This window comes from Pongo abelii, chromosome 16 (assembly GCF_028885655.2).
Source record: "Pongo abelii isolate AG06213 chromosome 16, NHGRI_mPonAbe1-v2.0_pri, whole genome shotgun sequence".
NCBI classification, from domain to species: domain Eukaryota; kingdom Metazoa; phylum Chordata; class Mammalia; order Primates; family Hominidae; genus Pongo; species Pongo abelii.
The window spans coordinates 16,398,620-16,421,089 of record NC_072001.2 but is presented as its reverse complement, the minus strand read 5'-3'; the positions used below and the strand labels follow the sequence as shown (position 1 = coordinate 16,421,089).

Here is a 22,470-nt window from a genome sequence, read left to right as displayed (position 1 = left end):
ATATACCTACTTCAATAATAATTATCTCCCAGACTAAGTTAAGGACCCTTTATCATATGCTATGAAGGTAATATAACCTGAGATCAGAGAAAACCTCACTAGAAGTGGCTTTGAATGAAGGAGAATAAAAGAAGATTCCTACCAGAGAAATTGTCTACCTCAGTATCATTTTATTCAAATTAAAACAGTTTTACAATCAAACTTCATTAAAAGCAGAGGAAAAATAGTATGTGTGAATTTTGGTATCCAAGGGGATACTAGAACCAGTCTCCGGGCTGATACAGAGGGATAACTGTACTTGGAAATGATTTGGGATATCTGTTTGAAAATGTTAGCAGGGGGCACCCCATTCAAAGATATAACACGTTTTAAATAAAAGTGTTTAAATAAATATTTCATTGATTCATTTTTAATGAGCATACCATCAGCCTTCTCAAAGTATTAAATGCTCAAAGTATTAAATCCTACTTTCTATTACCAGATTTTACTTTGGGACAGTAACATTACAAGATGTATAATAAGAATTACCCTTATTATTAAGCATTTTCTAAACTCCTATTGTTTCACCCATATTTTACCAGCATAGAAGAATAATTATTATACTACTGCCACAATTCACAAAATCCTTTCACCTCCGATTTTTCATGTGCTTGTCCTAACAATCATGAGATAAGCAAGCTTCATGATAATAACTGCAACTTCTACAACCCCAACCCCACTGTAAATGAAATACCCACTAAGAATCAGGCACTATATAAAGTATCTCATATATTTACCTCATTCAAAGTGGAATAATTACCAAAAATCTATGAAGTGGTTATCTCATCCCCATCCCAATTTTATAGATGAGGAAACTGCGGCTCAGCAATTAAAGTAATTGGCCCAGAAAGCAGATCTTTGATCCACACCCAGGTCTGTCTGAATCCTAAACCTATGCCATTTCCTTGTTCCACCCACCCTCCCCAGGAAACAGAGAATGAGAAAAAGATAATCATTTGTCTGAGTCTTATAGGCAACCGGAACCCAGAGCCTTCTAACACTTGATCTATGGTGCTTTCTACCTGGTATGTCACTTCTATAAAAAGCAAGGACACTTCCTTCCATTGGGAGTTTATAAATCATAATCTCATTAGATTATAAATAACATCATAGGGAAGCTACATGCTACATGAGGGACAGATAAGCATGGCCAAGGGAAATTTTGAGGAAGTATAACTAAATTAATACACAGGGATCAGGGTTGAAGTATTTTATAACCAATACTCAAAACAGTTAACAGCCTGGCGCAGTGGCTCACACCTGTAATCCTAACACTTTGGGAGTCAGAGATGGGAGAATCACTTGAGCCCAGGAGTTCAAAACCAACTTGGGCAACATAGTGAGAGACCTTGTCTCTATGAAAATAAAAAAACAAGAACACTTAATAAAGTTTCCAGGAGTAGCTTAGATAATCCCAGCATTGTATATTAGGAGAAGGGCTATTTTTAAATATTCTAGAATTTATAATTGGAATGCCCATAAAAATTGCCTATGAGTAGAGTCATCATTATGTCAGAAAAATTTATGATAATTATTTGGGACTCTGCTTTTGATAAGTATGTATGCTGTAACTACTTAATAAAGTCATGAAAAAAAATTTTAAAATATAAATGTTACTTACATATCGCAGTTTAGAGCTATCTGCGAATGCTGGATTAGCAATTGGAACTAGAATAAAAAATGTAAGTGTAAAAAAAGAAAAAATTAAAATATTTAAGTCACGAAACACAGAAAGTGACAGCAAAGTTAACAGCTCAGATCTTCATAAAAAGGAAATTTATACTGTACACCAAAAGTGATATTTACGAAATTACAAAGGCACTTGTATATGAATAAGATTAAAATAAAAACGAAGAACAGTACTTTTAGTTTCTCCTAACACTTTATATTCTCTAAATGACTGCCCTTACCTGATAGACACACACCAACTATAGAAAAAAGTAAACTTAATAATATCCTGGAAGCAAATGAACTTAAATTCTTTCAAGCCAATTCCCAAATGAGGGCCCACTACAGAAAACACCTCTGAACCACCATAATTCCTTTCTGAGGATGACTCCAAACACTCTGCCAACCGATGCTAAACATGAGCCAAAAGAAACAAAAAACAAAAAAAAACTCTGACAAATTCCCATGAGCTTACCAATGGACCAAGATAGTCCAAAAAGTAATATTCCCAGAGGATAGGAAAAAAATTTCTTAGAGGATTGATGTCTTCCTTCAAGGTCACAGCAGAAACCTTGCAGGTTACCAGATGACCCAGTAAAGGAACCAACACCCACAACCCATTCCACATGGGCAGTTCATTCCAGTCACTGATGAGAAGGGAAAAGGTCTTATGATATCACGTGTTTTTTTTTTTTTTTTTGAGATGGAGCTTTGCTCTTTTTGCCCAGGCTGGAGTGCAATGGCGCGATCTCAGCTCACTGCAACCTCTGGCTCCCAGGTTCAAGTGTTTCTCCTGCCTCAGCCTCCCCAGTAGCTGGGATTAGAGGAGTGCACCACCATGCCAGGCTAATTTTGTATTTTTCGTAGAGACGGGGTTTCACCATGTTGGCCAGGCTGGTTTCAAACTGCTGACCTCAGGTGATCCACCCACCTCAGCCTCCCAAAGTGCTGGGATTACAGGCATGAGCCACTGCACCTGGCCCAATTTCATATATATATATATATATATTTTTTTTTTTTTTAAGACGGAGTCTCGCTGTCGCCCAGGCTGGAGTGCAGTGGCACAATCTTGGCTCACTGCAGGCTCAGCCCCCCACCGGGGTTCACGCCATTTTCCTGCCTCAGCCTATATATTTTTTTAAAATCTTACAAGTTAACATAAAATGGAAATCTGAGTATTACAAGCAACAACAACAACAACAACAGAAAGTTCAAAATCACCATCTACTCTCATCTACTGTAAGACCTAAGGATTAAGCAGAGGATAATTTCCATAAACCTAAAATCATGATAAATCAGTTTTTTCATGGTAGTTAAATCAAATTGCTATTTTAGCACTTGTTTGAGCCTCTAAAAAACATAAATTTAAATGCATAAGTCACATCACAGAGGCCTACCAGTGGGGAATGGAGAAGCCTGGTGGCCACCTCCTGGTGACCAGCCACCACGCACAAACAGCAAAGGAGATTAAGCTTGGCTCAGGAGGTCCTCGAGCTCTTCGCAATGGAGTCGATCTGTGAGCACACTTGTTGCAAAAAAGTCATTCCAATCTTGGTCTTTCAGAAATTATAACTTATCCACTGCCAAGGAAAGAAAATAACAGAAGTATGAATGATGAGAAAGACAACTACTGGAAACACTACATGAGAAATAAACACAGAATTATGACAGCTAAGATGAGGACAAAGAAAACACGACACTGTCAAAACCAAAAATACTCCAAAGATGACACTACTTCTATTTGTCCTTCTATATTTCCCATCTCTTTATCTATCCATGGAAACTTTTTAACCACTTCAATGGAAAACTATGCTTTCAAACCAAGCAGATGTCTAAAGCAGAATTGTCCCACAACCTAGACTATAACAAAATGTAAAGTTGAATACAACTGGAGTAAAAGACAAAAGAGCCTTTGTATAAATAAATCAACCCGCAAATATTGCAAAAAGCACAAATCCCACAGTTATTAAAAAGTTCCAATAAAATTACTGTAAAAAATGATGAGGAAAACATGATAGCTAAAATCACCTGAAATGCCTACCTCCAAATCCATATACAAAAAAAGGGCAAAATCTAGGAAATGTGATACCCCCTAAAATTAACATATTTTTGGCTGATCTCAATCTTTAGACAAAACATATTATAAATATAATTTCCCAAATAACTCAAAGAAGAAAAAGGAAATAGTATTTCCCGGTAATAATTCTCTAGGTTTGCATAAATAGACCTACTTGGCAATGAAAGCACTATTATTAATATTTGGCTTCACTTTGGTCTTTAAACGTCCTTCTCCACAGGTTTTTCTGGTTGTTTTTATCGGTAATTAAGTTGACTGATATAAACCCTTAGCTGGTTTATTGAAACCTAAATATATTTTAAATTTACTTCAAATCATAGATTCTACTCTAGCCACAATGAATAATTTTCCCCAAATTGAGTTCAACAGCTTAAAATATAATTTGTTAAACAAACAAACAAAAAAAAAGTTTAAGGTATGTAAAAATTTCTGACTTTCACCCTAAATAAGATTTTCATTAGCTCAACAGAAATGTAATAATTATCCCTTAAGTATCTCCACTACCACACCATCTCCACAGTCATGAAACACCTAGTCCCATTCTCAAATGTTCTGGTCCCACCAATAGAATCCCAATCCTTCCTTGTTGTCCCCAACCCTGTGCACCTACACCTGCCATAAATGGTGGAAATTCAACCAGCTCTATGAAGGGAAGGGAGGAGACCCTCCCCCAACCCACTCTACAGGAAAACTTGCCCAGATCTATAGGAACCTCCCCACACACAAGAGGACAGGACAGCCCAGACTCAGCTGAGAAATGTCCACAGCTGGCACAAATGAATTACAGATTATTTACAATTCACATTAACACTGCTCCAAGAATATAACCAACTGTCAAGACAAAAAAAATTTAGTTATTCACATACAAATATTCCATTTCTGAATAAATTTCACATTTGTATCTGTATACAAAGAGTCTACATGTTCGATAACTCCTTTATGATCTTACCTGAAAATGCTGGTAGATGCAATATTTTTGGATCAAATTTAACTGATGGTGGTTTTTTCATTACCTGTGGTTAAAAAAAAAAAACTTTTGAGACAATTTTTAAGATGGATATCTGTCTCCTTATATGTCCCTTATATCAAATAATAAATCAATGAGGACAAAAAAAGAATGTGTAAAATTTGTTACCAAAAAGAATAAGAACGATGCCTTTTCAGATTAAAACATACATATATAGATAATAATTTATTTTCTAAAATAATTTCAATTGATATCTGTAATAAAATACAGCCTCAAAGAAAAAATTCACCCCTATCTTGGCTTACTCTTTAGATAATTTACCTCTAATTAGAAATTCAGTCATTCAACAAATATCTATTGGGTACCTGCCAAGGTAAGGCTCTATGTCAAGGGTTAAGGGGGATACAAAAATATAAAACACACAATCCTATTTTCAGAGAGCTGACATTCTGGTTGGGAAGATGAGACAAACATTTGATAAACAACAAAATATTTCACAATTGAAAAGAGGTAGGACATAACTACAGACAAAACCCTGGACAGAAAGAATTTTTTTGTAAATAGTAGTTTAGAGAATACAGCAAGCACTTTACTTGATATAGTTGAGACCGGGTTTACAGAAGAGGTAGGGGGTGGGTTGAGGTCTTGAAGAATGGTTAGAACTTTATGGTTATATCAGAGAAGACACCATTCAAGGAAGCCATAATAGCATGAACTGGAAAGTGCACAATTTATTTGAGAAATGTGAAGAAACCATGTAGTTGGATCCATGAGCTTAGGATGGCCAGATACTGCATCTTGAGACTTTTAGTTAAAAATTCAACCATCATTTCTATACCTAACTCCTGCAAAATTTCTATATGTAGTATTTTTAAAACCTTTACCAATTAAGTAACCAGCATTACCGTATTTACGGTAGTATTCTTACTAAAATGCATATTCTCATTCTAATCTCATAATCCAAATTAATAATCTCATTCTAATCATGAGAAACCCTTAGATAAGCCTAAATTAAGGGACATTCTTCAAAACACTGAACCAGTTACTCTTCAAAGTGTCAAGGACTTGAGTCATACGTTTTATAACCTGTATTACAAAAACATACAAAGGCCAGGTGCGGTGGCTCACATCTGTAATCCCAGAACTTTGGGAGGCCTAGGCAGGTGAATCATGAGGTCAGAAGTTCAAGACCAGCATGGCCAACATGGTAAAATCCCATCTCTACTAAAACTACAAAACTTAGCCATGCGCAGTGGCAGGCACCTGTAATCCTAGCTACTCAGGAGGCTGAGGCAGGAGAATAGCTTGAACCCGGTCGGCAGAGGTTGCAGGGAGCTGAGATCACACCACGACACTCCAGCCTGGGTGACAGAGTGAGACTTCATCTCAAAAAAAAAAAAAAAAAAAAAAGACAAACTGTCAAGGTCATGAAAGGCAAGAAAAGTCTGAGAAATTCTGACAAAACCATGAAAGACTACGACAGACTATACGAGACTAGGGAGGCATAACAACTAACTGTAATGTGGGATCCTGAACAACAACAAAAAAAGGACATTAGAGGCAACTGGTAGAATTCAAATAAATTTGGTAGTTTAGTTAACAGCACTATACTCATGTTTTATTTTTCCTTTTTCAGAAAGAATTCAAAAGGAGCAATCAGGGTATTGCATGACATCATTATACAGAGATATGAATCAAGTATGATGCAACTCCAACTACCACATTCTACTGCCCTCCAAAAGGAGGAACAGGTAAGGATTATCCTGCCTGACTAGCACTATACCAATGCTAATTCCCAGGTGTTGTTAACTATACTATAGACCTATAAGATGTGAACATTAAGAGCAGCTGGGCAAAACGTATACAGGAACTCTCAACTATTTTTTAACCTTCTCTCTAAGACTAAAAGTAGTTTAAAATTAAAAGTTAAACACAAAAATGTCCACTGACTAAGGCTTCCCATAAACTATCAAATATGGTTATAAGAGGAAAAAAAGAAACAAAGAATATCGTCTAAGGCAAGCTTGTGCAACCCACAGCCCATGGGCTTCATGCGGCCCAAGGCGGCTTTGAATGTGGCCCAACACAAATTCCTAAACTTTCTTAAAACATTGTAAGATGTTTTTTGCAATTTTGTTTGTTTGTGTTTTAGTTTATCAGCTATCGTTAGTGTATTTTATGTGTGACCCAAGACAATTCTTCTTCCAGTGCCGCCCAGGAAAGCCAAAAGACTGGACACCCCTGGGAAAGATATCACAAATTGTTCTAGAAAACCCACTTTGAAAATGCACCAATGCACATCAAACTTAGCATAATAAAGTTACTCTGCCACACATATGAACTCACAAAAAGGATTAGCTCCATTATGAAAAATAGCTAAATAATCTATATAAAATGCTGTCTGTCTAGAAAATAAACATGAATCCAAGAACCCTTTGGTATAAACCACAGTATTGTTCCCAATGAGATACGAAAAGACAGTCATGAATTAATACAGAAAAAGAGATTTAAAAAAGAAAAAGAAGGCTGGGCGTGGTGGCTTACACCTGTGATCCCAGCACTTTGGGAGGTGGAGGCGGGCAGATCACGAGGTCAGGAGATCAAGACCATCCTGGCTAACATGGTGAAACCCTGTCTCTACTAAAAATACAAAAAATTAGCTGGGTGTGGTGGTGGGTGCCTGTAGTCCCAGCTACTCTGGAGGCTGAGGCAGGAGAATGGTGTGAACCCAGGAGGCGGAGCTTGCAGTGAGCCAAAATCACACCACTGCATTCCAGCCTGGGTGACAGAGGGAGACTCTATCTCAAAAAAAAAAAGTAACAGAAGCAGGAAAATTAAAATAGAGAGTAAGTAGTGGAATGTATGTTGTGGAGTTGGAAGTCAAGACAAAACACAGGGACTTAGAAATGCATCTGTTTTTTAAAGTAAATACTCATTTTCCCCTAGCAATAAAGTATTATATTCCAAAAGGCAAGAAGCAAAAAAACTCACAGTGGTTTAGAAGTACATTGTGAACCGTGACTCCTCCAGCTCCCATAGTGTCTCCTCACCATCTCCCATGCAGTCTTAACAACCTGTGAGAGGGCAGGGCTTCCGTGTGATCTGCCTGCCCAGCCCAGCCTGGTGAGCAGTGCCCTCTGACTGCTTCTGCCTTCAAAATACGTCAGAGACTAGAATACTTAGAGTGATTCACATTAGTGCAGATGGAGAAACGATGGGACTGAGAGCTAAGGTCTGAGGTCAAGAGGCTGGCAACCCCTCCGTGGCATGTGGAAGAAAGCAGTAGTGAGAGGCAGAGCTGACTCATTCAAAACAGAGGGGAGAAAACTTAGAACTCCAGTGAAGTGGAAGTGAAGGCAGAGGAAAGCGTTGCAGACAGAGCGGGACCTGGAAATGCAGACATGCAGCACAAATGAAACAGAAGCAGACAAGAGAAAAGGAAAGATTAGACAGTAAATAATATTCTGAATGAAAATCTCATGCAGATTTCAGATCTCAGTAAAGTCTACAACTCAGTTGTTAGAGTGCTTTCTGTACCCTTGGATTGTCATTAATGGGGGTGACAACAAGATCTGAGTCCATGTAGATAAGCTCACTCTCATCTGGGATTCCAGGTCCTGCTGACTCAGGTGTCCACTTGTAATCTGAAATGAGAACAAAAGAACAAAAATTAGACTTTGTTTCTGTGACTAATATAGAGCTTTAAAACACTGAACTAACAAGATGCTGAGGAAGACACCACTGTAAAATGTCACCTATATCAATGTACTTCAACTGCTATTCAAGACAGTTGCAGTCTCACTTAATTTTCACAAAAATCCTAAACTGTACATACCATCATTTCCATTTTACAGATAGAAATATAAAACTCTGAGAAAGTAACTGAATTGCTCATGTTACCATTAAGCCTGGCCAGGACTAGAAAAAAGATCTTTACAATTCAATGTTCTAAACTGTGATGAGGCAAACTGGTTTTTCGATTATCAGCATGGGTTTTTTTTTGTTTTGTTTTGTTTTGTTTTTTTAGGGATGGAGTCTCACTCTGTCACATAGGCTGGAAGGCAGGGGTGCAACCCTGGCTCACTGCAACCTCTGTCTCCCGGGTTCAAGTGATTCTCCTGCCTCAGCCTCCTAAGTAGTGGAATTATGGGTGCACGCCACCATGCCCAGCTAATTTTTTTTTTTTTTGAGACAGAGTCTTGCTCTGTCACCAGGCTAGAGTGCAGTGGCACGATCTTGGCTCACCAGAACCACCGTCTCCTGGGTTCAAGTCATTCTCCTGGCTCTGCCTCTTGAGTAGCTGGGACGAGGTTTCACCACATTGGCCAGGCTGGTCTCAAACTCCTGGCCTTAGGTGATCCGACTGCCTCGGCCTCCCAAAGTGCTGGGATTATAGGTGTGAGCCACTGCACCCGACCCATGGCTTTATTTTTCATTCATAGAATGCTAATCAATTTATTTCTGCTTTACAGAATATTCAATGTGAAGTTGAAACTGTAACATAAAAAAATTTTCAGACTTAAATACAGAACGGTTACCTAAGTGTTAAACCTCAATTATTTATTAAGCCTCATAAGAGTTGATACATAATAAAATGAATCACCATTCACCATCAATTATTCCTTTGAGATGGTACTTTGTGCTCTATTTAAACATAATTTGTATTCCTAGGGCTATGCCCCAGTATTTCCCATCAGAAAAAAAAAAAAAAAGAGGATTTATGCTTAAGAACCTTAAAAGATAAAGGAACAGAGTTAGCTAAGAAAATTCCTGGAAACCCAATGTGCCCCTTGCAACTCAGATGAAAGATATAAGAAAACATACAAACAGGCTGGGCATGGTGGCTCAAGCTTGTAATCCCAGCACTTTGGGAGGCTGAGGTGGGCAGATCACAATGTCAGGAGTTCAAGACCAGCCTGACCAACATGGTGAAACACTATCTCTACTAAAAATACAAAAATTAGCTGGGGGTGGTGGCATGCACCTGTAATCCCAGCTATTCAGGAGGCTGAGACAGGAGAATCACTTGAACCCAGGAAGCGGAGGTTGCAGTGAGTTGAGATTGTGCCACTGCACCAATTAAAAAAATTATATGCAAAAATTAATTTCCTATAGGTAAATTGAATGTAGGCACAAATGCCAAGTTATAAGAAATAGCCCACTCACAACAGCAAAAATATATATAACAAAATGTTCAGGAATAAACTAAATTATCAATAATTGCAATGAGATCATGATCATTAAACGAAAATAATCATTATAAAATTATAATCTCTTCTTTCAAAGTGAACACATTATGTATAAAAACAGAAGTAATGATATCAAAATGTATGAGATGTATGAGGTTACAGTGAACTATGATCATGCCACTGCACTCCAGCCTGAGCAACAGGCTTTTAAAAAAAAAAATGTAATCGCTGTTTAACTGGGAATTTCATCGTAAACAATTTTTCTATTGTCTTTTTCCTCTTTTATATTTTACAAGTTTTTTACAATTATATATGTTTTGTAATAGAATAAAAAGTATCATTTAAAAATTATAAAACATAAGGCCAACACAGTGGCTCACACCTGTAATCCCAGCTCTTTGGGAGGCCAAGGCGGGCAGATCACATGAGTCCAGGAGTCTGAGACTAGCCTGGGCAACATGGGGAAACCTCTACGAAAAATACAAAAAATTAGCCATGCATGGTGGCGCACACCTGTAGTCGCAGCTACTCAGGAGGCTGAGATGAGAGACTCACCTAAGCCCAAGAAGTTCAGGCTGCAATGAGCCATGATCCTGCCACTCCACTCCACCCTGGGTGACAGGAGTGACGCTCTGTCTCAAAAATAAATAAATACTGAGATATATATGTAAAATAAACTACCTTAGGTATTCACATTATTGATTATATTTTCTCAATAGAATGATTATATATTCCTCTTTATAACCATCTGCCAGAAGAGCTTCAACATCTATGGCATTTCAGAATGAATTTTTTTTTTTTTTTTTTTTTTTTTTTGAGATGGAGTCTAACTCTGTCGCCCAGGCTGGAGTGCAGTGGCGCGATCTCGCCTCACCGCAACCTCCACCTCCCAGGTTCACACCATTCTCCTGCCTCAGCCTCTTGTGTAGCTGGGACTACAGGCGCCCACCACCACACCCAGCTAATTTTTTGTATCTTTAGTAGAGATGGGGTTTCACTGTGTTAGCCAGGATGGTCTCCATCTCCTGACCTTGTGATTTGCCCTCCTCAGTCTCCCTCAGTGCTTGGATTACAGGTGTGAGCCACCGTGCCCGGCCCAGAATAAATTTTTAAATTTACATTGATTTTCTATTTCACATAACCAAAAAATTAGCACAGTGAGATTTTATTATAACCTATTTATACTAAAGTTCAAAGCAGAAATAAGCTTCACATGGTCCAAATACACTTCACATTACATCAAAACTAGTTAAAAACTAAAAGCAATTATATTTGTCAAGCAATAAGTAGCATAAAAATAACTTAGAATTAATTCAAAGTAGGTCTGCATTCAACACAACTATGATTGAAAGAAATTAAAGTAAGACCTAAATAAGTACAAATACATCCTGTGTTCATGGAGGAAAACTTAATATTGTTAAAATGGCAGTACTTCCTAAGTTCATCTACATAGTCAATGCAACTCTGATTAAAATCCCAGCTGGCTCCTTTGCAGAAACTGACAAGCTGATCTTAAAATTCATATGGAAATGCAAGTGACCCAGAACAGCCAAACCCACCTTAAAAAACTTTCTGGAGGATTCATACTTTCTGATTTCAAAGCTTACTAAACAGCTACAGTAATCAAGAGTGTGCTACTGGTATAAGGACAGATGAAGAGATGAAAGAATAGAATCCAGAAATAAACTTTCACATATACAGTCAATTGATCTTCAGTAAGGGTTCCAAGACAATTCAATGGGGAAAGAATAAGCTTTTCAACAGATAGTTCTGAGATAACTGGATGTCTAGGTGCAAACAATGAAGCTATACCCCCTACTTCATGCCACATGCAAAAATTAACTCAAATGGATAAAAGAGCTCAATATAAGAGATATTGACAAAACTATAAAACTCATAGAAAAAAACATAGACAGAAACCTTTGTGACCTTGGTGTAGCAATGTTTTTTTAGATATTACACCAAAAGCACAAGGAGCAAAAAAACACAAATGAAGAAAGATAAATTGGACTATATCAAAATTTAAAATCTTTGTGCTTCAAAGGACACCATCAAGAAAGAAAAAAAGACAATCCAGAAAAAGGGAGAAAATTGTTATAACTCCTATCTAGAATATGTAAAAAAATTCTTACAATGAAATAATAAAGAGATACATAACCCACTTAAAAATAGGTTAAATTTTGGAATAAATATTTCCCCAAAGAAAATAGACAAATGGCCAATAAACACATAAAAAGATACTCAACAACATTAGCCATCACGTAAATGCAAATCAAAACCACTAAGACATAGAAATTCACACCTACTAGCTGGGCGCAGTGACTCACACCTGTAATCCAAATACTTTGGGAGGCGGAGACAAGTGGATCATTTGAGGTCAGGAGTTCGAGACCAGCATGGCCAACATGGTGAAACCCCGTCTCTACTAAAAATACAAAAATTAGCCAGCTGGTAGTGGTGCATGCCTATAATCCCAGCTACTCGGAAGGCTGAGGCTGAGGCAGAAGAATTGCTTGAGCCTGGGAGATGGAGGTTGCAGTGAGCCAAGATCATGCCACTGCACTCCAGACTGGGCAACAGTCAGACCCTGTCTCAATCAATCAATCAATCAATGGAATCTCACACCTGCTAGATGTGAAATAGGATGGCGATCATGAGAAAGACAGGCAATGCAAAACTATTCACAATAGCCAACAGGTGGATGCAACCCAAGCATTCATCAACAGATGAAAAGATAACAAGGCGTATTAAATACACACAAGGGAATATTATTCAGCCTTAAAAACAAATGAAATTCTGGCACATGCTACAACATGGATGAACGTTAAAGACATTATGCTAAGTGAAATAAGCCAGGCACAAAAGGACAAATACTATATGAGACCACTTATGCCAGCAGTCCCCAAACTTTTTGGCATCAGGAACCAGTTTTGCAGAAGACAATTTTTCCACAGACAAGGTTGTGGGAGATGATTTTGGGATGATTCAAGGACATTGCATTTATTGTGCATTTTATTTCTATTATTATTACATTGTAACATATAAGGAAATAATTGTACAACTCACTATAATATAGAATCAGGGCTGGGCACAGTGGCTGACGCCTGTAATCCCAGCATTTTGGGAGGCCAAGGTGGGCAGATCATGAGGTCAGGAGATCGAGACCATCCTGGCTAACACGGTGAAACCCCGTCTCTACAAAAAAATACAAAAAATTGTCGGGGCGTGGTGGCTGGCCCCTGTAGTCCCAGCTACTCACGAGGCTGAGGCAGGAGAATGCCGTGAACCTGGGAGGCGGAGCTTGCAGTGAGCCCAGATTGCGCCACTGCACTCCAGCCTGGGTGACAGAGCAAGACTCCCTCTCAAAAAAAAAAAAAAAAAAAGACTACAAATGATAAGCAACATAGAATAGATATTTAAGGAAAGGCTTTGAAGAGGAAAATAAGATCAAAATAAACTAAAAAAATTATTACAGAACAAAGAGATTCTAGGGAAAAGACAAAAGAGTATCAAAATCACTTTGTAAAGATACTTGTGAATACATTACATGTATAAAACAAAACAGAGGCCGGGCGCGGTGGCTCACGCCTGTAATCCCAGCACTTTGGGAGGCTAAGGCGGGCGGATCATGAGGTCAGAAGATCAAGACCATTCTGACTAACATGGTGAAACCGCGTCTCTACTAAAAAAATCCGTCTCTACTAAAAACACAAAAGTTAGCTAGGCGTGGTGGCGGACGCCTGTAATCTCAGCTACTCTGGAGGCTGAGGCAGGAGAATCGCTTTAACCAGTGGACTGTCAAGAGAGGTAGGCTGCAGCAAGCCGAGATCGCGCCACTGCACTCCAGCCTGGGCGACAGAGTGAGTGAGACTCTGTCTCAACAAAAAGAAAAAAAGAAAGAAAACTTTTTCTTGAGAGAGAGAGAGAAGTCTCGCTCTTCTCCCCCGGGTTTGAGTGCAACGGCTCGATCTCAGCTCACTGCAACCTCCGCCTCCTGGGTTCAAACCATTCTCCTGCCTCTGCCTCCCAAATAGCTGGGATTAAGTCGCCTGCCAACACGACCGGCTAATTTTTCTATTTTTTAGTAGAGACGGGTTTCAGCATGTTGGCCAGGCTGGTCTCCAGCTCCTGACCTCAAGTGATCAACCCGGTTGGCCTCCCAAAGTGCTGGGATTACAGGCGTGAGCCACTACGCCCCGCCAAAAAACCGAAAATCTTAAAGGTCTTTCCCCTTCCCCGCCTGGGCTCCAACAACTCGGGAGTCGCCCTGCCCCGCCCTGTCGCGGTCCCCAGAGCAGGTGGGCTCACTGACGGCGACCATGGGTCCCAAGAGGGCTCCGGCAGCCGCGGGCTCCCACCTCGAAGCGCAGCGACAGGGGCCGAGAGGGGCCAGCAGCCCCCAAGCCAGCCCCGCGCTAGGAGTTGGAGAGACGCGCCCTCCGCCTTCTCCCACCCAAGCCTGGAGCAGTGCCCGGCGGGCTAGTTGCGGGAGAAAGGGGCGGGGAACTGGGGCCTCCCTGGGGCAGGTTCCCCTTTGTCCTGGGACTCTGGGCACCCCCTTTCCGCCCTCGCCCTGCCCCGCGAGGCCGCCACCCGGCGACTCACCTTGATGTTGCGGTGGAGCGTGAGCGGCGGCTGTGGCTCCTGGTTCTCGTGGAAGATAGAGGCCGGCAACTTCAGTTTGGCCTTGAACGCTGACAGGGACATCTTTCCCTCATCTCAGGCGGGAGGGGCGCGGAAAAGGAGCCTGTCCCGAGCCGCTGTCATGGCCGCGACCACCCGGCGGGGCCCCCGGCCGAGCTCTCGCGGCTCCACCTCTCCCCGCGGCGGTGACCCTCGTGGGAGCGCTGCTGGAAAATGGCAAGGGACACCGAGGACTTGGCGGGAGCTGTGTGGCGGCCTGGGGGGCTGCTCCCTTTATAACCGACTCCACCGACAGGAGGCGCGGCTCCGTCAAGCCGCAGCTTAAAGGGGCAACAGCACCAGGGCCCCCGCTACCGCCTGGGAAAGGGCTGCCCCTACCCCGCCCTGGTCCTCGTGGCCCCTCACCTCTTACCCCTCACCCCTCACCCCTCAACCCGGCGCACCCTGCGTGTGCGCGCTCCCGGCTGCCCCCTCCTCTCTTGACCCAGCACCTTTCTGCCCGACCCATCTGGTCCCTTCTTCACACTCGCGACTGGGCGCCACAACCACTAAATCTGTGTGTGTGTGTGTGTGTGTGTGTCCCTGTCCCAAGGGGGCGTGGCTCACGCCTGTAATCCCACCACTTTGGGAGGCTAAGGCCGGCGGATCAGGAGGTCAGGAGAGAAGACCATCCTGGCTAACACGGTAAAACCCCGTCTCTACCAAAAAAAATACAAAAAAATTAGCCGGGTGTGCTGACAGACGCCTGTAGTCCCAGCTACTTGGGAGGCTGAGGCAGGAGAATGGCATGAACCCGGGAGGTGGAGCTTGCAGTGAGCTGAGATCGCGCCACTGCACTCCGGCCTGGGCGACAGAGCAAGACATAGCAAAAAAAAAAAAAAAAAAAAAAAAAAGAAAACTAAACCTCAAAGGATCACTAGTGGTCAGCAATTATATGCAAATAAATAGGAAAACGTACTAAAAATGGATAAATTTCCAGACACATCTAACCTACCAAGATTGAACCATGATGAAACCCAAAACCTGAACAAACTGATAACAAATAATGGGATCAAAGTGGTAATAAAAAGTCTCCCAGCAAAGAAAAGCCTGGGACCTGATGATTCACTGCTGAATTCTAGCAAACATTTAAACAAGAACTAATACCAACCTTACCCAAATGATTCCAAAAATAGAGAAGGAGGGAATACTTGCAAACTCATTCTACAAGGCTAACATTATCCTGATACCAAAATCAAAGATACAAACAAAAAAAGAAAACTACAGGCCAATATCACTGATGAATACTGATGCAAAACTCCTCAATAAAATATTAGCTAACAGAATTCCACAACACATTAAAGTTGGGCTGCAGTGTCCCAGGTTCACTCAACCCTTCCCGTTTTCGTCTCTGTGTGTGTCTACTTTGCCGTGTTCCCAGGTGGCAGCGGTGGTGGCAGTGTTGGTGCATGGGCCTCCCAGGACAAGGGGAAAGTGAGTATGCCCTTTTCTTGCCCCTTGCCAGGCGTCTGCAGCCTGGCACAAGCTCTGGCCAGGTCTCCAGGCAGGGGACCTGGAGATGTTCTTTTCCAATTTCTGGATTTGTAACTTGAGGCAAATTCTGGGCACTAGAGTCAGAACTAAGATGAGACTGAATCAGGGGAGTCTGGGGTCCTGAGAGGCAGAGACCTGAAACTGTCTAGAGCGTGTGGGGAGCTGGGTGCATGTTCAGGCCAGTTGCTTCTCTCTGTGCCTCAATGTTCCAGGTACCCTTGGAGGGGCTGAGATCCTAGGGATTCCTGGAGCCTGGCTGCATGGCCTGGCCACTTTGATGCCCTTGTGTTCTCCATGACAGGACAACAAGGCCGAGGAGAATGGCTCCGACAGCTTCATGCGCTCCATGGACCCACAGCTGGAGCGGCAAATGGAAACCACCCAGAACCTGGTGGACTCCTACATGGCCATTGTCTACAAGACCATGTGGGACCTCATGGTTGGTGTCACGCCCAAGACCATCATGCACGTCATGATCAACAACGTGCATGCACCGCCTCATAGGGGCAGGCGGCTCCTGTGGCACTGGAGATGCAGGTGGCCATGTTGGCCTGGGGGAGATGCTGACCAGCCCTATGGGACCAGGTCCAGGGAGGGAGGCACGGTCCACAGCAGAGCTGTCTCATAGAAATATAACGTGGGACTGGGGACAGTGGCCCATGCCTGTAATCCCAGCACTTTGGGAGGCCAAGGCAGGAGGATAGCTTGAGCCCAGAAGTTTGAGACCAGCCTTGGCAAAATAGTGAGACCTGGTCTCTACACAAATATTTTAAAAATAGCTGGGCTTGGTGGTGGCACGTGCCTATAGTCCTAGCTACTTGACAGGCTGACATTGGAGGGTCACTTTGAGCCCAAGAGTTTGAGACTGCAGTGAGTGGTGATCTCACCCACTGTACTCCAGCCTAGCGACACAGCGAGATCCTATCTCCAAAAACTTTTTTTTAAAAACACTGAGTAGGCAGGTGTCCTGGTGGCATGATAGGTCCTGGGTCCCCTCCCAGATCTGTGACCTTGGACAGGTGACTTTTCCTCTGGACCTCAGTGTCCACATCTGAGTGAGAAAAGGGCGGTGGGGAGGCATATCTTGGAGTCTAAGCGGTGTAGAAGCAGCATGTGAAAAGCCATACACAGGGCTCCAAGTCCAGCACAGTGTCCAGCACAGGCATCAGGGCAGCACAGGCATCAGGTCCCAACCTCCTTCCCTCTTTGCCCTCTCTCAGACCAAGGAGTTCATGTGATCAGAGTTGCTGTCCAACCTGTACCTGCATGGGAACCAGAACACTCTGATGGAGGAGTTGGCAGAGCAGGCACAGTGGCGTGATGAGATGCTGCACATGCACCACGTGCTGAAGGAGGTGCTCAGCATCATCGGTGACATCAGCACAACCACCATCAGCATGCACACGGGGACCCGTGGACAACTCCTGGCTGCAGGTGCAGAGCGTCCTTGCCAGACGCAGGTAGCAGGGCTGGCCCCCATGGCCTCAAAGCTCCCCAGCCCCCATGGCTGAGCCTGGGGCCTCTTGGAACAGGCTCCGTGCCCAAGCTGGCAGTTGTGGGTGCTCTCAGGAGCCGTCAGGGAGCTCGTGGTTTATGGTGTAAGGGCTGAGAGCTTGGAGGGGGTTGTGTGTGGGGCTGTACTCTGAGGTGGCCAGAGGCCCAGGAATGTCATCCTGGGCATGCCGTACCTGTTGTGCTGTCTGAGCCATGCTGCCAGGGTGGGGCATCCAGCTCCCAGCCTGGATGCCTTGGAGTGCTGAGAGCCAAATCCACTGCAGAGCAGGGGTGATAGGGTCCCACCTCCTCTATCTGTCAGCAAAACAGTGGTGATCTAGGAGAAAACCTCGAGAGCCCCATACACATGGTCAACCCAAAACACACCTCACAGGTCACATAGGGGCACACAGCCCCCTTCCCTCCCTCCCACGTACCATCATAGCTGCTAGCATGGCACTGAAGGCAGGGTCCCTGGGCCCCACTGAAGCACGACCACCAGCCAGCAGGCTCACGCACCTTGGCTTGTTGCTCCTAGAGGTCGGCCCTGCTCTTCAGCCAAGGGGACCACAGTGCCTGCTGGCCCAGCTGAGCTCTGCCCAGCAAGCCCACCCACCTCCCTTGCCATGGTCTCCCTCTTCTTTTCCTAGGAGGAAGGACCCTGCCTCACCTTTGGGACCTGCAAGCCCCAAGAAGCTGAGGCTCCCCTCTTAGACTTATAAGTCTATAGCCAGTGGCACCCGGCTGCCTGACCACCCTGCCTCCCCCAGGGTCCCTTCAGAGGGTCCTGAGCTTTCTGACCACCCAGAGGGGGCTCTGGTGATCACTCCAACCATCCATCCCATTTAGCTTCATCATCCTTGTTCGAGCAATGTTCCTTCTGTCAGGCCTGGTGGCTGTTGCGTTGGGCTCCCCAAGGTGAGAGGTGGCCCTGGACCAGTTGGTTGGAAGACAACTTGGAAGACAAGTTGGTTGGTGGCCAGAGAAGAGGGAAGCCCAAGGGGGCTGAGCATTGGTCTGACCTGTGGGTACACTGCCTGGGTGCAATGGAAGAGGACAGCATGTGTGGGGTGGGGAGGGCCGCCACAGTCCCCAGGCACTACCTGTGAAGCTCTGGCTCCTCCCTCCATCTTCCTCCCCTTTCCCTTCCAGCCCCTCTTTTCCAGGAACCTTGCCACACCTGCACCTGCGCCCTCCCCTCCCTGGCCCTCCCACAGCTGCTGTGGCACACCTGTGCTCTGCACTTGCCTCACCAGCTCTCTGCTCGCTTTTCTCTCTCCTGTTTTCTCTCTGCTTTCTCTCCAACTGCCAGCCGATCAGGTCAGGCAAGTCCATCCCGTCCTGAGAGCCCCAGGCCCCCCTTTGACCTCTAAACAGATCCCTCCTCTTCTCAGAGGCCTCCCTTTCCAAGCCTGCCTGGGTGGCTGTTCTGTGACTTGGCAGTGGCTCCCCCAGCCCCAAAGCCAGCCCCCTTCATCTGTGACTTAGTCTGTTGTAGTGGTGAGCTGACACATCCAGGTGTGACCGTTGTGAAAACTTGTGCCCCCCTCTGTGGTATGCCCCTGCATTGTTCTATAAATATCTGTAAATACCCATACACACACACGCACACACACACACACCCCTCTACACCTACACGTGGCCAACCGCCTCACCTCTAGTGCTGGGAATCCATCACCGTGTTGTCCTCTTGGAGTTTTGTGGCCCAACAAGAGAAAGCTGTCCCCTGACATTGCCCCTCCGAAGTGCACCACCTCCAGTGAGCCTCCCTGTCATGCCCGGCCTATGGAGAGTCAGCCCCCGCCATCCCTCCCATCCCCCCACCAAGCATGGGAGTGCTGTGAAGGCAGCTGTGTGTCCTGACAGTCTCTACCCGTCCTACTGTCCCTTGGCTGAGAATCAAACCCATTTCTGGATGATGGGGAAGTGTGTCCTCTGCTGGCTGTGTTCTCTGTGGAGCTCAGGGGAGGGGAAAGGCCAAGCCATTTTTAGGGTGCTGTTTGGAGGGGTGAAAAGGCCATAGCCTTTCCAAGGGACACTTCCTGGAAAGCCCCTGGAACTTAGCTGGCTCTTGTCCTGTGAAGCCGGCTCTGGCCACCAGGGGGCAGGGCCACGAACTCAGCCTGAAGGGAGCCTGCGGGGCAGCCCAGCACTCTGGAGGGACAGACAGAACAGGCCATCAGGTGCAGACAGGGGAGGGAGGCAAGGGGACGGAAGGGAAGACGCCTTGGATGGGTGGAAGTCAGTGCCCTTAGGTGCTGGTACCTGTCTTCCCAGCCACCGCTACATCAGGCTTCTGAGCCTGTTGGCTGTCAGGGCTGGACTGTGCCCCATAGGTGACATGGCAGTCCCCATGGAATCCCCCAGGTGCCACTAGGCAGCATACAGGTAACACACCTGGAAGGTCCCTAACAGCCTAGCTGGACATACTCAAGACACTCTAGGGCTCCTCATTTGGTGGCACAAACTCCAGGACCCAGTGAGGGAAATGGGAACACACCAGGCCGGGCAGTATGGCTAAATCTGTTTATTCCAAAATAAAAAGCAAAATAAACAGGAGTCGCCTGACCAGGGAGCCACGACCCCATCCCCGCCTCCTTCCTCTGTCCTTTGCTAGCAATAAATAAGTTTCCCAGCCACAAATAATTATTAGAACCTCCTCCCCATGTGCCAGCTCCAACCTCCACTAGGTATGATACAGGGGTGGCCCTACCCTCTGGAATATACAAAACCTTACACAGACACAATATGTACACCGGGGAAGGGGGGCCACCCCAGCAGCCGGTGCCCTTGCCTGGTCCACAGCCCCACTGTCCTGCCTCTCTGAATAAGAAGGGAGCCTCCCGAGGGAAAAGTTGCTATGGTGAGAGTAAGGGGGCCATCAGGCCTCCTCCAAACAAACCACCTCCACCAGCCTCTGGCTCTTAAATAACAATCATCACCATCCAGAAATTTAAGGACTCAGCCCTGATCAAGGTGGCAAAGGGTCTGTTTGTCTTTCCCCATTAGACAGAGGTCTTGTCTTGCTACCCTAATTGTAAAGGGGTGACTCGGAAGGGGTGGTAGGGACATGGTGGCAGTGAGACTCCAGCCCCACTTCTCCAGGCTTTGCTGACAGTGGTCTGCTTTTTCCCATGACTTTTTTTTTTTTAATTCCATAACTTCTTTTTCATAACTTTTTTTTGGTAACTTTTCAGAAAGCTTTTTTCTACTTTTTTGCCACATTTTTACAATTTTTATCTGATAACTTTTTCACCCCATAACTTTTAAATCCCATACCTTTTTTATTTTGTGTTCTTTTAATAAACACTTGCATAGTTATACTACAATTTCGTGAAAATGAAACAGATTATCTCATGCCAAGCATGCCCAGTATTTGCACAGTATCAATACCTTTAATACTATAGTTTTCAAGACACACAAAATAAAATTTTAAGGCAAAAACAGCACTTTGCAACAATTTAATAATTTATTACATTACAGTAGCATCATGCCAGCAGTCAATAATGCCACTTTAGGCAAAAGTTTTCAGTATTTCCGTTACACATTCTGTTAACAAGAACTCATACATTGGTAAAATTCCTTCTAAGAAAACTTGGCAAATAAAGCTTTGGACTGGAATTGGCATTTCTTTCTCTACTTTTCCTTCCCACCATTTCTTTCTTTTAAACTACAGTATTCATATTTTAAAATATTTTAACTTATTTCATAACATAAAGATAGCAGTTACATTTTTAAATATTTATATTATTTTAAAATGACTCTTTAAGATACAGTTTTAAACCCACGGGCTAGAAATCATACCACTGTTAATTAGCCACATTATTTGGTCTAATATTTTTTCTTTATCATTCTGAAACTGGGTTTATCTAATATATTGATAAATTCATACAATTTGGAAGAGTCAGTTGAAGTCACAAGGACCCAATATGTGCCCTCTTTCATTGAATGCCAGCAAATCTGTTATTCCATTGGCAAAATCATATTGCTGCTCTCCTGTTCATCTCATATTTATAAAAGGATCATGAGGATGCCAAGTGCTAAAAATGGAGATGGTCTAGTGAGTAGAAAATCCCCACCCCAGGGAGCACACATACATCTCTCCCTACAACCTAATAATGTGATGTGTTTTGGAACACAGACATTAGAACTTCATGAAGTTTTAACTGTTGATTCTTTCCCAAGCATCATCAAGTTATGATTTAGGCAATGTATGACTGAAATGCGTTCATTCATCACTCATAGGCACAATCACATAAATATTGCACAAAATATGTCCCTGACTGAAAGTGAGAGGTACAAAAACATATTTCACTCTTCATAAAGAAGTTTGTGAGGAACTACAACTCTGCGATTGTATAAACACGTTTCCTGATAATACACTGACATTCACAAATGGTAGATTGCACCACAGTGTGTAAACATTTTAAGTTGCATAAACTTCTCCTTGATTTTCAAAGATAACATAACACTGTCTACTAAAATTCCTTTTTGTTTCAACTAAGTACTCTCACATTTATTAGTTTATAATAATGTTTGTTATTAAAGTGTTTTCCACTCAAGGAAAAGAAGTAAATTCCTATGTCAGAGTAACCAAGGTGGTTGAAGAATAGGTATTAGCCAGAGACGTCTAGATGGTAACATCAATCTTCAAGCCTCAAAGAAGCTCCATGAACAGAGAGGAATGCCAGGTGTCACACAGCTTTCCTTCACTCTAATTCATTCTTGACCAGAGCCTGTATGCCTGTTCCAGGGACATTTAAACTCTTAAAGGATTTCTTATGATCTTTACTAAATACATTAAGAAGAATGCCAACCAGCGCCCTTTTGTGAACTGGGACAGGAAGTCATGTGATTAA

General features: G+C 43.5%; 2 protein-coding genes and 1 non-coding gene across 4 annotated transcripts in view; 1 reads left to right on the top strand and 2 right to left on the bottom strand.

Annotated features, from left to right (window-relative positions):
- LOC112129125 (serine/threonine-protein kinase ULK4-like) overlaps positions 1 to 14,879 on the bottom strand; it is a 59,412-nt gene extending 44,533 nt beyond the window's left edge. Inside the window, exons 1-4 of one of the 2 annotated variants that reach the window (XR_010137312.1) lie at positions 7,743 to 8,338; positions 4,734 to 4,797; positions 3,105 to 3,287; positions 1,661 to 1,707 (exon numbers count right to left, since the gene is read on the bottom strand). Coding sequence is in view for 1 of the 2 variants with exons in the window: in XM_063716380.1 (XP_063572450.1) it covers positions 4,734 to 4,797; positions 8,348 to 8,395; positions 14,546 to 14,647 (214 nt within the window). In the remaining variant the exon portion in view is untranslated. The other variant, XM_063716380.1, reaches the window with a different exon arrangement.
- The window catches only part of LOC129050286 (putative GED domain-containing protein DNM1P46), an 87,967-nt gene extending 70,361 nt beyond the window's left edge, over positions 1 to 17,606 (top strand). Inside the window, exons 3-4 of the mRNA XM_054532155.1 lie at positions 16,419 to 16,623; positions 17,338 to 17,606. Of these exons, the coding sequence (XP_054388130.1) occupies positions 16,419 to 16,623; positions 17,338 to 17,438 (306 nt within the window). The 3' untranslated portion in view covers positions 17,439 to 17,606. The remainder of the gene's footprint in view (positions 1 to 16,418; positions 16,624 to 17,337) is intronic.
- On the bottom strand, positions 6,394 to 6,525 carry LOC129053873 (U8 small nucleolar RNA). The gene has a single exon (XR_008518613.2). It is a non-coding gene; the product is annotated as a U8 small nucleolar RNA (small nucleolar RNA).
- Positions 17,607 to 22,470: the final 4,864 nt, after the last annotated feature.